Below are 15,486 nucleotides of genomic sequence, written 5' to 3'. Positions count from 1 at the left end.
TGGGGATCAATGTATGAACACCAATTAGTTATTAAAAAGACGGTCTATTGCTATGACTACTGTACTATTATTATTATAAATTATAACTACGAATTATTTATTGAAAATTGGGTGTACAAATATTTTTGGTAGCATTAGCCGATGGCTAATGGTGCCAATCGCAACAAAAACCTTTGTATTATAGCACCAACTAGTATCATTAGATTCTGGTGATAAGACAAACAAAAATTGTAGAATTAGCCTTTGGATTATGCTGCCAATGGTAGCATGAGCCTTTGGCTTATGCTGCCAGTAGTAATTTTAACCTTTGAATTATAAAAACTAATAGTAGCAGTAACCTCTTAATTATGGCGGAAAGGTAAAGTATTAGTCTTCAATTGATGTATTAAAGTGGTAGCAGTAGCCTTTGGCTTGAGAAGAAAACAATTAATTCATTAATACGATATAGTCAATATTTACTTTATTATTTGAATTTAATTTAATTCATTACACAACAAATATTGGTAACATTAGCCTTCGGCTTATGAAGCAAACATTAAAAGCATTAGCCTTTGGCTTATGTAACAATTATTAGTAGCGTTAGCCTTGGGTTTGTATGATTAACATTGTTATCATTAACCTTCTTATTTGTTAGAAACTTGTAGCATTATCCTTAGGCTTATGTGACAAACATTGGTAGCACTTGCCTTTGTCTTATGTAATCACCATTGGTAGCATTAGCCTTAAGCAGATGTGACAAACATTGGTAGCACTTGCCTTTGGCTTATGTAATCACCATTGGTAGCATTATCCTTAGGCTTATGTGACAAACATTGGTAGCACTTGCCTTTGGCTTATGTAATCACCATTGGTAGCATTAGTCTTAGGCATATGTGACAAACATTGGTAGCACTTGCCTTTGGCTTATGTAATCACCATTGGTAGCACTAGCCTTCGACTCATTTAATAAAAATTAGTACCATTAGCCTTAGGCTTATGTGGCAAACATTAGTAGCATTGGCCTTTGGCTTATGTAACAAACTTTGATAGCATTGGCTTTTGGCTTATGTGACAAACATTGGTAGCATTGGCCTTTGGCTTCTGCAATCAACATTGGTAGCATTAGCCTTCGGCTAATGAAGCAAAATAATTTGTACACCTAAAAAACTAAGGAAAATTATAATAATAATAAAAAAAGTTAATAATAATAATAAATAATTAATTCTTTGTAATCTTCCTACGTAAAAAAACACCATTAATAAGTAAAAAAAAAATTACATTTAAATAAAAGACACTAGTTTTTAAATATAGTTCCTGCTGTGTACAATCATGTGTATACGCTAGATTTTAAATAAATAATTTAAATAAATTACTATACATATAATTATAAATAAATATAAATATTAAATAAAATAAAATTTAGAATTGATCGAGGCCTAGAATTTAGACTAGAGCCGTAATTTTTTTTCTTATCCTAGATTATTTATATATATATTATAAAATTGCCAGGTTTTAAAATATATAAAAATTGTACTTAAAAAAAAAAAAATGTAATGCCTTCTACTCCATACTAATTATTAATTATTTTTAATTAATTTTTGTTAATGATATTTTAATTAAACTATAAATTATTAAAAAAAAAAAATAACTATAAATAAATAAATAAATAATAATTAGAAAAAAAGTCTACACAGTATTGCCTTCTTATACTTTGGTATTTAAATGTTTAATTGTAAGACCATTTATAAAACTCTTGACTTGGAAAGTCAGCCACGAATACTCTTATTATTATAACTGTTATTGTTGTTATGATTTTATTATAATTTAATTGTTAAATTATATATTATTATTTTATGTAATTATACAGCAATAAATATGATAAATAAATGAATTTAAAAAATATGAATATAAATATATATATAAAAAAAAATTATATATATATATATTAAAATATTGGACAATCATTGAGTCGATCTTCCAAGCTAGAGTTTATTGAAATTATTAAATTCGACTACTTAATGTATAATTTAATAATAATAATTATAAATAAATTTATCAACAACACCAATTGCAAACAACAATTATCTTGTATAAGAAATATGAAATAAAGAAAATCTAAAAAAAAAAAAAATGTTTTTTATGTGGGATCCCAGATGTAAAAAAAGAATTGAAAATGATCTACAATGTTGAAGTTCCATAAGAGAAAATTTAAAGTACTGGAATGAATCCAAATTTCATTGGTTTTACTGCTTTTGAATTTTTTTTTTTTTTTAATCAGGGATTTAAATATGGTCATGTGGGTACTCATTCCAGAGGAAATTTTAAGCAGAATATGAGAGTAAAGTTCATTTTTTCAAAATTATTATTTTTTTCAAAATTTATTTTTGAAATTTCTTTGAGAATTAAATATAGTGATGTGGGTACTCATTTTAGAGGAAATTTTAAAGGGAATGGGAGAGTGAATTTAATTTTTCCAAAATTATTATTTTTATCAAAGTTTGTTTTGAAATTTCTTTGAGAATTAAATATAGTAATGTGGGTACTCATTTTAGAGGAAATTTTAAGCAGAATATAAGAGTAAAGTTCATTTTTTCAAAATTATTATTTTTTTCAAAATTTATTTTTGAAATTTCTTTGAGAATTAAATATAGTGATGTAGGTACTCATTTTAGAGGAAATTTTAAAGGGAATGGGAAAGTAAATTTAATTTTTCCAAAATTATTATTTTTATCAAAGTTTGTTTTGAAATTTCTTTGAGAATTAAATATAGTGATGTGGGTACTCATTTTAGAGGAAATTTTAAGCAGAATATGAGAGTAAAGTTCATTTTTTCAAAATTATTATTTTTTTCAAAATTTATTTTTGAAATTTCTTTGAGAATTAAATATAGTGATGTAGGTACTCATTTTAGAGGAAATTTTAAAGGGAATGGGAAAGTAAATTTAATTTTTCCAAAATTATTATTTTTATCAAAGTTTGTTTTGAAATTTCTTTGAGAATTAAATATAGTGATGTGGGTACTCATTTTAGAGGAAATTTTAAGCAGAATATGAGAGTAAAGTTCATTTTTTCAAAATTATTATTTTTTTCAAAATTTATTTTTGAAATTTCTTTGAGAATTAAATATAGTGATGTAGGTACTCATTTTAGAGGAAATTTTAAAGGGAATGTGAGAGTAAATTTAATTTTTCCAAAATTATTATTTTTATCAAAGTTTGTTTTGAAATTTCTTTGAGAATTAAATATAGTGATGTGGGTACTCATTTTAGAGAAAATTTTAAGCGGAATATGAGGGTAAAGTTCATTTTTTCAAAATTATTATTTTTTTCAAAATTTATTTTATACATTTGTTTGAAAATTAAATATAGGGTCCCTGGTGAAAATTTTTCGGACTTTTGTCCGAAAAAGTCTTCAGAACTCTGAAAAAGTCTTTAGAACTCTAGAACTGAGTTTTTCAGACAGAAGTCCGAAAAATTTTCACCAGGGGTGCGTTTCACTAAGCGTTCACAATGATCACGCTCACGACCGCGGTTTTCCCCGTTCCACTTGTTTGCGAGCGTTACAATCATAAACTCAAGTGGAACGGATTACGGACCGTTGATGTTGATGTAAACATTACACATGGCGTGTTTGTGGGAAAATGTTCCCTTTCTTTTTATTTTTATTTTATATTTAAAATCTAAATTTACCTGTAAATTAAATTAAATTAGTAATCGGAATGTAATTAACTTCTTATAATGATAGGTAGGATATGACAGGTATTATTTAATAAAACTCGTGGTTTGGGTATATCAAATTCGAAGAATATATTTTGACCCAAAAAAATAGGGAAAGCGCTACGGCATAAAACCCTTTGAAGAAATACAGTGAAAAGATTGAGAATGTTAAGATAATGAGAATGAGGGTAACTCGTTGAACAATTGATACAAAATGAAATGTAGAAATGTGTGTGTATGTGTGTATGTCAATGTGTACTGGGATGATAGAGAGTCTACTGCGAGACAGTTAAATAGTACTTGGTACTAATGCGATGGTAAGAGTCCACTGTGGGACAGTTAAATAGTACTTGGTACTAGTGCGATGTTAAAGAGTCCACTGTGGGACAGTAAAATAGTACTTGGTACTAATGCGATGTTAAAGAGTCCACTGTGGGACAGTAAAGTAGTACTTGGTACTAATGCGAGCGAATGAGTGAAAGCTTTCAGTCGATAACGATTGCGTCGTTAAATGTTTGTGTTATGAGATGCGTCGCGACGATGTTACCGATTGATCAGATCGGCGGTACGAATTGAGAAGTCAAAATTGTAGTGGGATATTCCAATGACAATATTATGACGCTAAATTATTATTATAATTGTTCTTACGATTTGTAACAGATTGTTATTTAACTGCAGTTAATTAAATTCTCATCAATTGGATTGATGGCTGTGGTTAATTAAATTCTCATCAATTGGATTGATGGCTGTGGTTAATTAAATTCTCATCAATTGGATTGATGGCTGTGGTTAATTAAATTCTCATCAATTGGATTGATGGCTGTGGTTAGCACGCGGCTATGGTACGAATGAAGTTGTATATGGTATTGTATGACAACGGCCAAATGCGTTGATGATAATTAAAGCGCGAACAAATTCAATTTTTGGTTTTATTTGTTATATGATTATCACGTATATATGATAATTATTAATGTGTAATTATTGCAGGGTAATTAAACTGTACCCGAACAGATCGATGAATTGACGGAATTTAATGTGAGATAATAGTTATTAACTATTCGATATTATTTGAGTCGATTATTATTTAATATTAATATGAATATTAATATTAAATAACGAATTCAATCTTACCGAATAATTAATAGTAACACAAATAAATATTCGATGTTTGATGGGTGAGACCCACGCGCAACAAGTCCCGGCTTGTTTTTACTACGACGTAATAAAACACCCGGTCTTTATGCAATTCCCGAAATATTAGTGAAACTCAACGAAATAATTAGCAAAACTGATTAAACCGTATTAATTAATACTTATCTTGGCACGATGGCACGAAATCGTAATTGATAATCAAATAATTAATAATTATTATTAATTTTAATATTGGCTTGGCAATGTAGCGAAAAGAACGTTCACAGTAAGTGTGGACAGCGTGAAGACTTGTGGTCAACTGCCGAAAAGACGCGGTGACGCCGGGTCGTCGTTTCGACGGAACGGAAAAATTCAGACACCCAAACAACAGAGATATACTGAAGGCGTGAGTGCAACGAAGATGCACTGAGAAACCGACGCTATGTTTAGCGCGCGCGTTCGCGATGCGACCCGAGTTGGCGACGAGATGGTTTTTAACACCGCTAGATGGAGACCGGTTTAAATGTTTTAAATTTTAAATATTATTATGATGACAATTGTCTCCGGACTTCCGTTTTCGACGGAACACGCTCCCGCCCGCGAGATGCGAATATGAATGAGTGAGAGTAGTGTAAGTAGTGTAAATAGTGTATGAGTGTAAGTAGTGTAAATAGTGTATGAGTGTTTACAATATGTTATAATTTTAAATAATTTATGGCAATTATTATTAAGTAGTTCAAGTATTGGGTATTAATGAACAGAATCTCCGAGTGTTTCATGTGTAAATTCCTCGTGATGTTTGACCCCGACGACTCGTATGACACCGTCGCTTCCTGGATGCACCTCAGTAATGGCTCCATTTTTGACGTTTGCATTCCATGTAGATACTCGAGTTGTCAGCACTTCCAGACGTTCTGGATAACCTTGGTGAGAAATCTCCAAGTAGAGGGTTATCTGGTACAAAAAATAAATCAGGATCAGGTAGAGATGTAATTTTTACTGATTAGGATGTCGACAGTAGAAAGAGTTATAAGATCCTGTTGATCAGTAGTAAGAGTATAGAGAGGCTTATAGTTTAAACTAATCGTGATGTCTAAGGTCGACGGAGTTATTTCTTCGAATGTCAAAGATTGAAGTCGATCACGCGTTTGAAATATATTTGAGAGAATTCACGGTCATTTCCTATACCCGACTCAAGTAAAGCGAAAGAAATGGATCAAATTTTTTGTTTACCGGACTGTAAGAGAGCGATGGTGATACAGGATGAAGTTCCGATAACTTGCATTAATGGTAGAGTCAATTAATACGCTTGTCCTATCTATCGTGAATAAGTGTGCATTTACTCACAAGGTTGACGATACTGTTTTCCCGCGTTAATAAATACAAAATCTTCAGAAATCTTGGAACGTGTATATTCAGAAACGAATCATGCAGATGCAATGAATAATTAATAGCTGAAGCTATTACATCGCGTTGATTGTTAAAGTTCATTTATTAACAATAAATAATTATCGTTAATTCATTGTTTCAAAAACCGAAGAAAACACCTGAACGCCTTTAAATTTTTTTTAAAGTCGTGAATAAGAAGGTAACAAATTAATATCCTTGATATGTGACATTGTAAAGGTTATACCGAAAAATTTTCTCATAAATTCATATTTTTATTAAATAGTCTAGTGAGAAATAAATAAAAATGGATTCTGTAACTACAAAACGATCAAAAATAAACGCAAGCGAAAAAACTCGCAGAAGCTGTTTCTTTCTGCTGAAGTGACAAATTCTTCAAATGATCTCGAAACGTCAACAACAAAAATGGATCCTACAGCCAATAATACGAAGAGAAATAAAGAAAAAGAAGAAAATTTCAAACGATCGTTTCTTCTTCAACAGAAACGAATTCGTCTGGCTCCCATCACTCATCATTGGACCCCCAATATCGATCCGTAACTTGCCTATATGAAGATCGTGGAAGGAAGTATTCAATAACTTTATGGAAATTGAATCCTCACAACAATGGAATTCTATATTACAGCGTCCAAACTATAGATTACTTCCACATATCCAAAGATTATAATCGCCTTTATTTTGATGGATACAAAGAATGTAATTTTGAATGATGGAATCGTTGACAGTGTTTACAGTGCGCCTTGGATGTACACGGGGAATGATATTTGCCAAGACAATTTCTACAGAGGTTACGTAGTTTCACGAACTCCCATCGTTTAGGTACAGTTAATTTATCGAATTCTCCACATTGGTATAAACAATGATCGGTAGCCCGACAATATTCACAAATTTTGGATGTAGTAAAAAAGACGCGATTTCCTTCAACGTTTCTCCATGCCTTGGATTCATTTGAAGAATCGATAAAATGTCGTTTATTAGTATTACTCTTGTTAGAATTAGACACGGATTTAGTGTGCATGCGCGAAATAATTGTTTCTAAAAATGTGAACATATCGTCAACAGTAGGGGAATCGTCTGGTTTAAGAGTATCTTGCCATTTTTCAGCAATAAGATCCGGTAAAATCCTTTCAATGTGCCAAATAAAGCATTCATGATTTGGTGGGCATCTAAGCGTTTCGAGGGATGTTAGATTTTGTCGTACAGTGTTGAGTATGTGTCCAAGGGTGGCTGGGTTAGCCGTTTCCGGTTTTTTGAGATTAAATATCGCCCCGATGTGTTTGCCTCTCAATACCCTCTTAAGTTCATAAGTTCCCTTAAGGATGGACCAAGCTACTTGATAATTGGCATCCGAAGCCTGTAAATGTATAATCCGTTGCGCGGCCTCTCCCTTCAGACTCGTTTTTAAATATTGAAATTTTATAATATCGGCAATATCGTCGCGTCGATCAATAATGCTCTGAAACAAGTTTGAGAAAGATATCCACTCGTTGTAATCCCCGGAGAAAGTGGGTAGTTGCGGTACCGGCAGTCTTTGTAAAGTTTGTTTTTCAGTTTGAGTTGAATTCCCGAGAATTGTACTATTCGCGAGAGGGCCGTCTTTCGCGAGATGTTCAGCAATACCGTAATATCCATCGGATACATTTGTGAAGTGTTCTGATTCAGCTGCCAGAGGTTGACACGCGATCAATTCGTTGAAAAGCTCTTCGTATTCGCGAAATGCAACCGTGACGCGTTCGAATCGTAATCGTGCTCGCAAATCGGATATTTGTTGGCTATTTATTGAATCGACTAATTGATCAACGTAGCATGCTGCTATGTTACGTCTCCTCTCGATCGGCGAAATGGTCTCGTCTCCTTTCTGGTCCGTCATTTTAATAATTAGATATTTAAAACTGGGTATTGAGATTCAAGTTGTATTGATGATAATGAGATTGGAAGAAATTCGACTGCACGACTCGCAAATCACCGTAATTAACCGATAAATTCAAATAATTTAGGCGATCCCAAGAGTCAGACAGTCCAAATCCCCAATTGATCGCGAAGAATTATAATATAATTAATTAACGTAATCGATTGACCCCGATGATCACTACAATGAAATGATCCTCAGATCAAATAATTGACGGGATCAGATTAGTCAATCGACTTAGCAATTTTAATTTAATATTCTGGTTACTTTATACTTCGAAGACTTGAGCAATTCACTGATCGCAACAATTAAATGGTCTTGCGACAAATAATTGATGTAATCCCAGAATTGCACAGCTCAATCCGAAATAAGACAATAATTCGAATATGATGAAATCAAATATTGAAAATATATTAAAATTAAATAATTAAATATGAATAGTAAGATTCACTCGTTTATGATGAGTTGAAAAACTCAGTAAATTTATGACAAAAATTAAGTATTGTGATCCGATTGTAATAAGAATTAAATGATATTAAATTGAAATCAAATCAAATTATAGAATCAGTGTTGAATTGAATGAATGATAATAATGAAAAATACTGCCAATGGCGAATAAATGTTTAATAAATTTTGAACTTAGCTGGATTTCACTGCAGATGATCCTCTAGATGCGGCGGTGTCAACGAGTCGGTAATATGAATGGCGTTTTGATCAATTTTTTATCCACACTGAGTATTGATATTTATTTGAATATATTTTCCTGAATATATTTTAATTGTCCAATCGAGTTACCTCACAGGAGGCACCAAAATGTTTGTGGGAAAATGTTCCCTTTCTTTTTATTTTTATTTTATATTTAAAATCTAAATTTACCTGTAAATTAAATTAAATTAGTAATCGGAATGTAATTAACTTCTTATAATGATAGGTAGGATATGACAGGTATTATTTAATAAAACTCGTGGTTTGGGTATATCAAATTCGAAGAATATATTTTGACCCAAAAAAATAGGGAAAGCGCTACGGCATAAAACCCTTTGAAGAAATACAGTGAAAAGATTGAGAATGTTAAGATAATGAGAATGAGGGTAACTCGTTGAACAATTGATACAAAATGAAATGTAGAAATGTGTGTGTATGTGTGTATGTCAATGTGTACTGGGATGATAGAGAGTCTACTGCGAGACAGTTAAATAGTACTTGGTACTAATGCGATGGTAAGAGTCCACTGTGGGACAGTTAAATAGTACTTGGTACTAGTGCGATGTTAAAGAGTCCACTGTGGGACAGTAAAATAGTACTTGGTACTAATGCGATGTTAAAGAGTCCACTGTGGGACAGTAAAGTAGTACTTGGTACTAATGCGAGCGAATGAGTGAAAGCTTTCAGTCGATAACGATTGCGTCGTTAAATGTTTGTGTTATGAGATGCGTCGCGACGATGTTACCGATTGATCAGATCGGCGGTACGAATTGAGAAGTCAAAATTGTAGTGGGATATTCCAATGACAATATTATGACGCTAAATTATTATTATAATTGTTCTTACGATTTGTAACAGATTGTTATTTAACTGCAGTTAATTAAATTCTCATCAATTGGATTGATGGCTGTGGTTAATTAAATTCTCATCAATTGGATTGATGGCTGTGGTTAATTAAATTCTCATCAATTGGATTGATGGCTGTGGTTAATTAAATTCTCATCAATTGGATTGATGGCTGTGGTTAGCACGCGGCTATGGTACGAATGAAGTTGTATATGGTATTGTATGACAACGGCCAAATGCGTTGATGATAATTAAAGCGCGAACAAATTCAATTTTTGGTTTTATTTGTTATATGATTATCACGTATATATGATAATTATTAATGTGTAATTATTGCAGGGTAATTAAACTGTACCCGAACAGATCGATGAATTGACGGAATTTAATGTGAGATAATAGTTATTAACTATTCGATATTATTTGAGTCGATTATTATTTAATATTAATATGAATATTAATATTAAATAACGAATTCAATCTTACCGAATAATTAATAGTAACACAAATAAATATTCGATGTTTGATGGGTGAGACCCACGCGCAACAAGTCCCGGCTTGTTTTTACTACGACGTAATAAAACACCCGGTCTTTATGCAATTCCCGAAATATTAGTGAAACTCAACGAAATAATTAGCAAAACTGATTAAACCGTATTAATTAATACTTATCTTGGCACGATGGCACGAAATCGTAATTGATAATCAAATAATTAATAATTATTATTAATTTTAATATTGGCTTGGCAATGTAGCGAAAAGAACGTTCACAGTAAGTGTGGACAGCGTGAAGACTTGTGGTCAACTGCCGAAAAGACGCGGTGACGCCGGGTCGTCGTTTCGACGGAACGGAAAAATTCAGACACCCAAACAACAGAGATATACTGAAGGCGTGAGTGCAACGAAGATGCACTGAGAAACCGACGCTATGTTTAGCGCGCGCGTTCGCGATGCGACCCGAGTTGGCGACGAGATGGTTTTTAACACCGCTAGATGGAGACCGGTTTAAATGTTTTAAATTTTAAATATTATTATGATGACAATTGTCTCCGGACTTCCGTTTTCGACGGAACATGGCGAGTTTGAAAAAACATAAAGCAGGAGCTTGAAAAGGTTAGGTCACGATTTGTAAGTCGTAATAATAAATTTTAATAACTATTAGTTAACTTGATGCAATTAAAAAAAATATACAATTTAATTTTTTATGTTTCATTTTAGAAGGGTATTTATATAATTTACATTTAAATATAATCAAAATGTCTTTTACGGCGACAGTTGGATATTTTTTGGTGCATCGCAATAATGCTTCAGAAGGTACTTCATCTAGTTCAGATGAAGAGTGGGATGCAATTTTACGAAATTACGATCGTGAAAAGCGAAAACTTAGGCCACGTATTGTTAATTATGAGAATGTAATTAATAGTTATTAGCTTATAAGCTTCCACTAACGTATTTCTTTCCGAATCATATAAGACAATTTTTTCTGTCGCCATGTTTAAGTTTAGAATATTGGAAGCTAAATTTCTCAACGTCCACCGACCCATCTCTTAAGATGGGTCTTTGTGAGCTTGGCGTGAGCGAAAATAATGACGTCATTAGTGACGTTTTCGTCGCGACCACAACGATCGTGGTCGTCATGTGGAACGGCTGAAGAAATATTTTGATCGTTGTGAACGCTTAGTGGAACGCACTCATAGTGATGTGGGTACTCATTTTAAAGGAAATTTTAAGCGGAATGTGAGAGTAAATTTCATTTTTTCAAAATTATTATTTTTTTCAAAATTTATTTTGGCTATTTATTTGAGAATTGAATATACTGACGTGGGTACTCATTTTAGAGGGAATTTTCCGTCGGCTTTAAAAATAACTTTAGTTTCTAAAAAAATTAAACTCCTACTACTTGAAATTCGTTATTTGTCAGTTTTTTATCATTAGTCTATCGATCATCTCTTTGGAAAGTCTCTGGAAAATTCACAGAAACTCTCCAGAAAATCTATGAAAAGTCTATGGGAAATCTCGATATTCAAATAGAATTAGACCCCAATTCAGACAAATTCTATTAAAAAAAAAATTAAAAATTAATTAATCTCAATAAATCATCAATATTAATCTCAATTATCAATCAATGAAAAAATTGTAATTCTAATATTTCAATAAATTAATCCCAAATTATTCCAGTAAATTATACAGTAACTTCATACATCATCGTATTAAGATTTCTTTTGAAAGTCGTACCATTTGATGTATATACGTCGTTAGGATTGCTTCGTGAGCTGCCGACAAGTTTTATATTATCCTCACATTTAACAGTATAGTAGCAGTCGTCAATTGAATCAACTCTGTAGTGTTTTTTATTAAATGTGAATGAAATACTTTCTTTAGAATTTTTGACTATTTCAGTAGGTTCGACACTCGTATCAAACACTTGGCGCCAGTAATAATCTTTTGCTGATGACAAAGCAAAGCAACCATTTGCATCCAAATTTTCAGATGTTTCAATATGCATTCGGGAATCGTCTTTCGTATCATCGTCTTTTACTCTTAGTTTTAATTCACGACCCGCTATTATCTTGTCTACAGAATAACGCATTACTAAACCGTTATCGGTACAAATTCCGTATTCCATTACCTCGGAATCACCATAAATTTTATCAAATTTATAACTATTGATCCAAAACAACAAGTTTTTATCATCATCGGTCAAATATCCGATGTACGATTTGACTTCTTGGCATAAATGTGCCAATGAGCCGGTAACAGGTTTCAAATTTTCAAATTTATTGTATTTATTATCGACAAATGATATCACACCCGGTTGTAATTTAAGTTCAGGCCATTTCATTTCATTTTTATATTTACTGTAATCAACTCCTTTAAGATATAATTTACGCATTTGAATCCATCCCGCGGGAAATTCAAAATTATCCGGATCGCTTTCGTAGGCCGCAAAGTCAGGCCGTTGGACGCGCAACGAAAATACGAAATTTGGAGATTTGAATACACCGAGACCAATATAAGGAAATATATTGACGCCCAATGTGGCGTTTCTTTTATAATCCGGCCAGTAAAGTTTCAAAATATCTGTGCAAGTTATTTTAGGCTCCCGACCAAACAGACCGTAGGGTACGAAATCCATGTCTGGATGAAGAATTTTGTCGAATAATTTCACTACAACGCCATTAATCTCTGTACTGCAAACCATCGCGCGGTACATGTTTATATAAAAGCTCCCTAATTTCGCTAAATTTGAGAAAGTTGCTACTTTTTGACAAACATATGAACCGTCTCGATACAGCCCGTCTTTGCCATTGTCAACTGTCTTGTTGGTTGCATGGAAAACTTCACGGAAGCGTGTAAATATGTCTGTTCTAATGTCAGCTTTATACACAGCGGTATCGTTCAAATAATCAGTAATCAAACGCGGGATCATTACATGAACGAGATCGACGCCTTCGGGTGCCCGTCCGGTTCCTTCGCCCAACTTTGGCCCCATTTCGGTAAGTCTACGGTGACAAATTTTTAGTACAGCTTCAGTTTCGCCGAGGCATTCGTACATTGACAGCATGCGTGCAAACGAAACGGTAATATCGTACCAATCAAAGTCCCAGATTGTAGTCTGATAATTTTCGATTTTGTCTTTTGGGAGTTCCTCGTCTATATGTTCGATTAGAAATTCAACAACTCCTAAATATTTCGTTAACGTGTTGTCTGAAGCGTATTTGTACAAAAGTGCGATGCCAAACAACGAAGCTTCGTTAATTTTCATCGTCATAACATCATCACTGTCAGTGAAGTTCTCAAGAAAGGTTGTGTCTTTATCTTCGTCCATTCCGGTAACTATGGTTTCGTATCCATTTTCCAGTGTTAAATCATTCTTTAGTGCCCGTCTTAATTTTTGTTTCCGCGATGTTTTGTCATCTTCTATGTCATTGACTTCGGGTAATTTACTTTCTTCTTCTATGTCTGGTATCACTTCTGCTGGTTTAGTCGGATTTGGATTTGTATTTGCCGCTGGTTTTATAATCTCCGGTTCATCTGGATTAGTACCAGGTGCTTGATGATTAGGATTTGGTCCTGTCTGCACATCGGCTGGTTTCACTTCTGCTGGTTTAGTCGAACCTGCGTTTGTATTTGCCGCTGGTTTTACAATCTCCGGTTCATCTGGATTAGTACCAGGTGCTCGATGATCAGAGTTTGGTCCTGTCTGCACATCGGCTGGTTTCACTTCTGCTGGTTTAGTCGAACCTGCGTTTGTATTTGCCGCTGGTTTTACAATCTCCGGTTCATCTGGATTAGTACCAGGTGCTCGATGATCAGAGTTTGGTCCTGTCTGCACATCGGCTGGTTTCACTTCTGCTGGTTTAGTCGGATCTGGATTTGTATTCGCCGCTGGTTTTACAATCTCCGGTTCATCTGGATCAGTACCAGGTGCTGGATGATTAGGATTTGGTCCTGTCTGCACATCGGCTGGTTTCACTTCTGCTGGTTTAGTCGGACCTAAGTTTGTATTTGCCGCTGGTTTTATAATCTCCGGTTCATCTGGATTAGTACCAGGTGCTGGATGATTAGGATTTGGTTCTTTTGGCACAACGGCAACATCCTTTTGCTTCGATGGCTCATTCAAATTTGTTGTTTCTCTTTCGTGCAAATTACCTCTTTCTGATCCGCCATTTTGTTGAAATGGCTTTACAAAATAGATTACAAACACAGTTATCATTATGATAATGACACCAAGTAATATAAACCATTTTATCGCAATCATCGTAATAAGTTATTACTAGTTTTTGTTTGCTCATTCAATTTATCGTTTTAGTCTTCTATAATAAAGAAAAATAAAAATAAAAAAAATATTATTATTTTAGAAAAGTTGATGTTCTGTTAGTAGTCAACAAATAAATAAGAGAATAATTGATTAATGTAAGGCAGCTATTTGATGATCAGTTACTTTCAATGCCTAACCCCTTCCACAAATTAATTCATTAATGGAACCTAAGTCCACCTCCGCCGACCGGAAACCGATACCTCGCCCTTTTGGGCATACTCGCGTTGCGTAGCATCCCCATCTTCCACCCAGACAACACTCTTAGTCGAAAAATATAATCAAGTGACGACTAAGGTGGACATTAACCGGAGGTATAATCAAAAATCTTCATTGCGCGTGGTATATAACCACAGCCACCACTAGTTCTACCTCTTTCGGGCCAAACACTACTACCATCTCAGGAAATAAAGAGACTCTGGTCGCAGTGGGCTTGGATAGGCCCCCCGTGGTATCAGACTCCCACCAGCTTTGGTCAACATTAATTAATTAATGTAACGTGGACCTAAGTCTGCTTCCGCCAACCGGAAACCGAGGCCTCGCCCTTTTGGGCATACTCGCGTTTCGTGTGGTCCCTATTTTTATAATCAACACCACCATATATTATAAAAGCGAAATATGAACATAAGCTCACATTAACTTACCCATTAGGCATGCATTGCATGTGGGTGTCTCACCAACAGCCACCACGAGACCGACCTCATTCGGACCCAAACACTCCTTCCATCTCTGGTCGAAGTGGGGCTTGGAATGGATCTCCCATGGTACCAGACTTCAGCTCTGGTCAACTGCTTGCTTAGGATTAGTGGTGGGATGCGCAAGTTCTTCCCCAACCCATAAGGGCTACCTCCACTTAGGAATATAATCACCAAGATTTCGAACACGCCATTATACACGCTTGCCCTCATCCATCACCTAGTGATCTCTTATCTACGAGTTTTTTGTGGATGCCATGATGTTTTGAGGCACAAAATGGC

General features: G+C 34.0%; 1 protein-coding gene across 1 annotated transcript; it reads right to left on the bottom strand.

Annotated features, from left to right (window-relative positions):
• Positions 1–11,833: 11,833 nt before the first annotated feature.
• LOC130675527 (uncharacterized) lies at positions 11,834–14,496 on the bottom strand. Its single transcript, XM_057481273.1, has one exon. The coding sequence runs from the start codon at positions 14,450–14,452 to the stop codon at positions 11,873–11,875; it is 2,580 nt and encodes an 859-aa protein (XP_057337256.1). The 5' UTR covers positions 14,453–14,496; the 3' UTR covers positions 11,834–11,872.
• Between the last annotated feature and the right edge of the window lie 990 nt (positions 14,497–15,486).

This window comes from Microplitis mediator, chromosome 1 (assembly GCF_029852145.1).
Source record: "Microplitis mediator isolate UGA2020A chromosome 1, iyMicMedi2.1, whole genome shotgun sequence".
NCBI classification, from domain to species: Eukaryota; Metazoa; Arthropoda; class Insecta; order Hymenoptera; family Braconidae; genus Microplitis; species Microplitis mediator.
This window is presented reverse-complemented; position numbering and strand designations above follow the sequence as displayed.

What these genes read in the sequence shown, in the direction of transcription:
- LOC130675527 (XM_057481273.1), bottom strand. Translation starts at nt 14,452, where the DNA reads ATGATTGCGATAAAATGGTTTATATTACTTGGTGTCATTATCATAATG.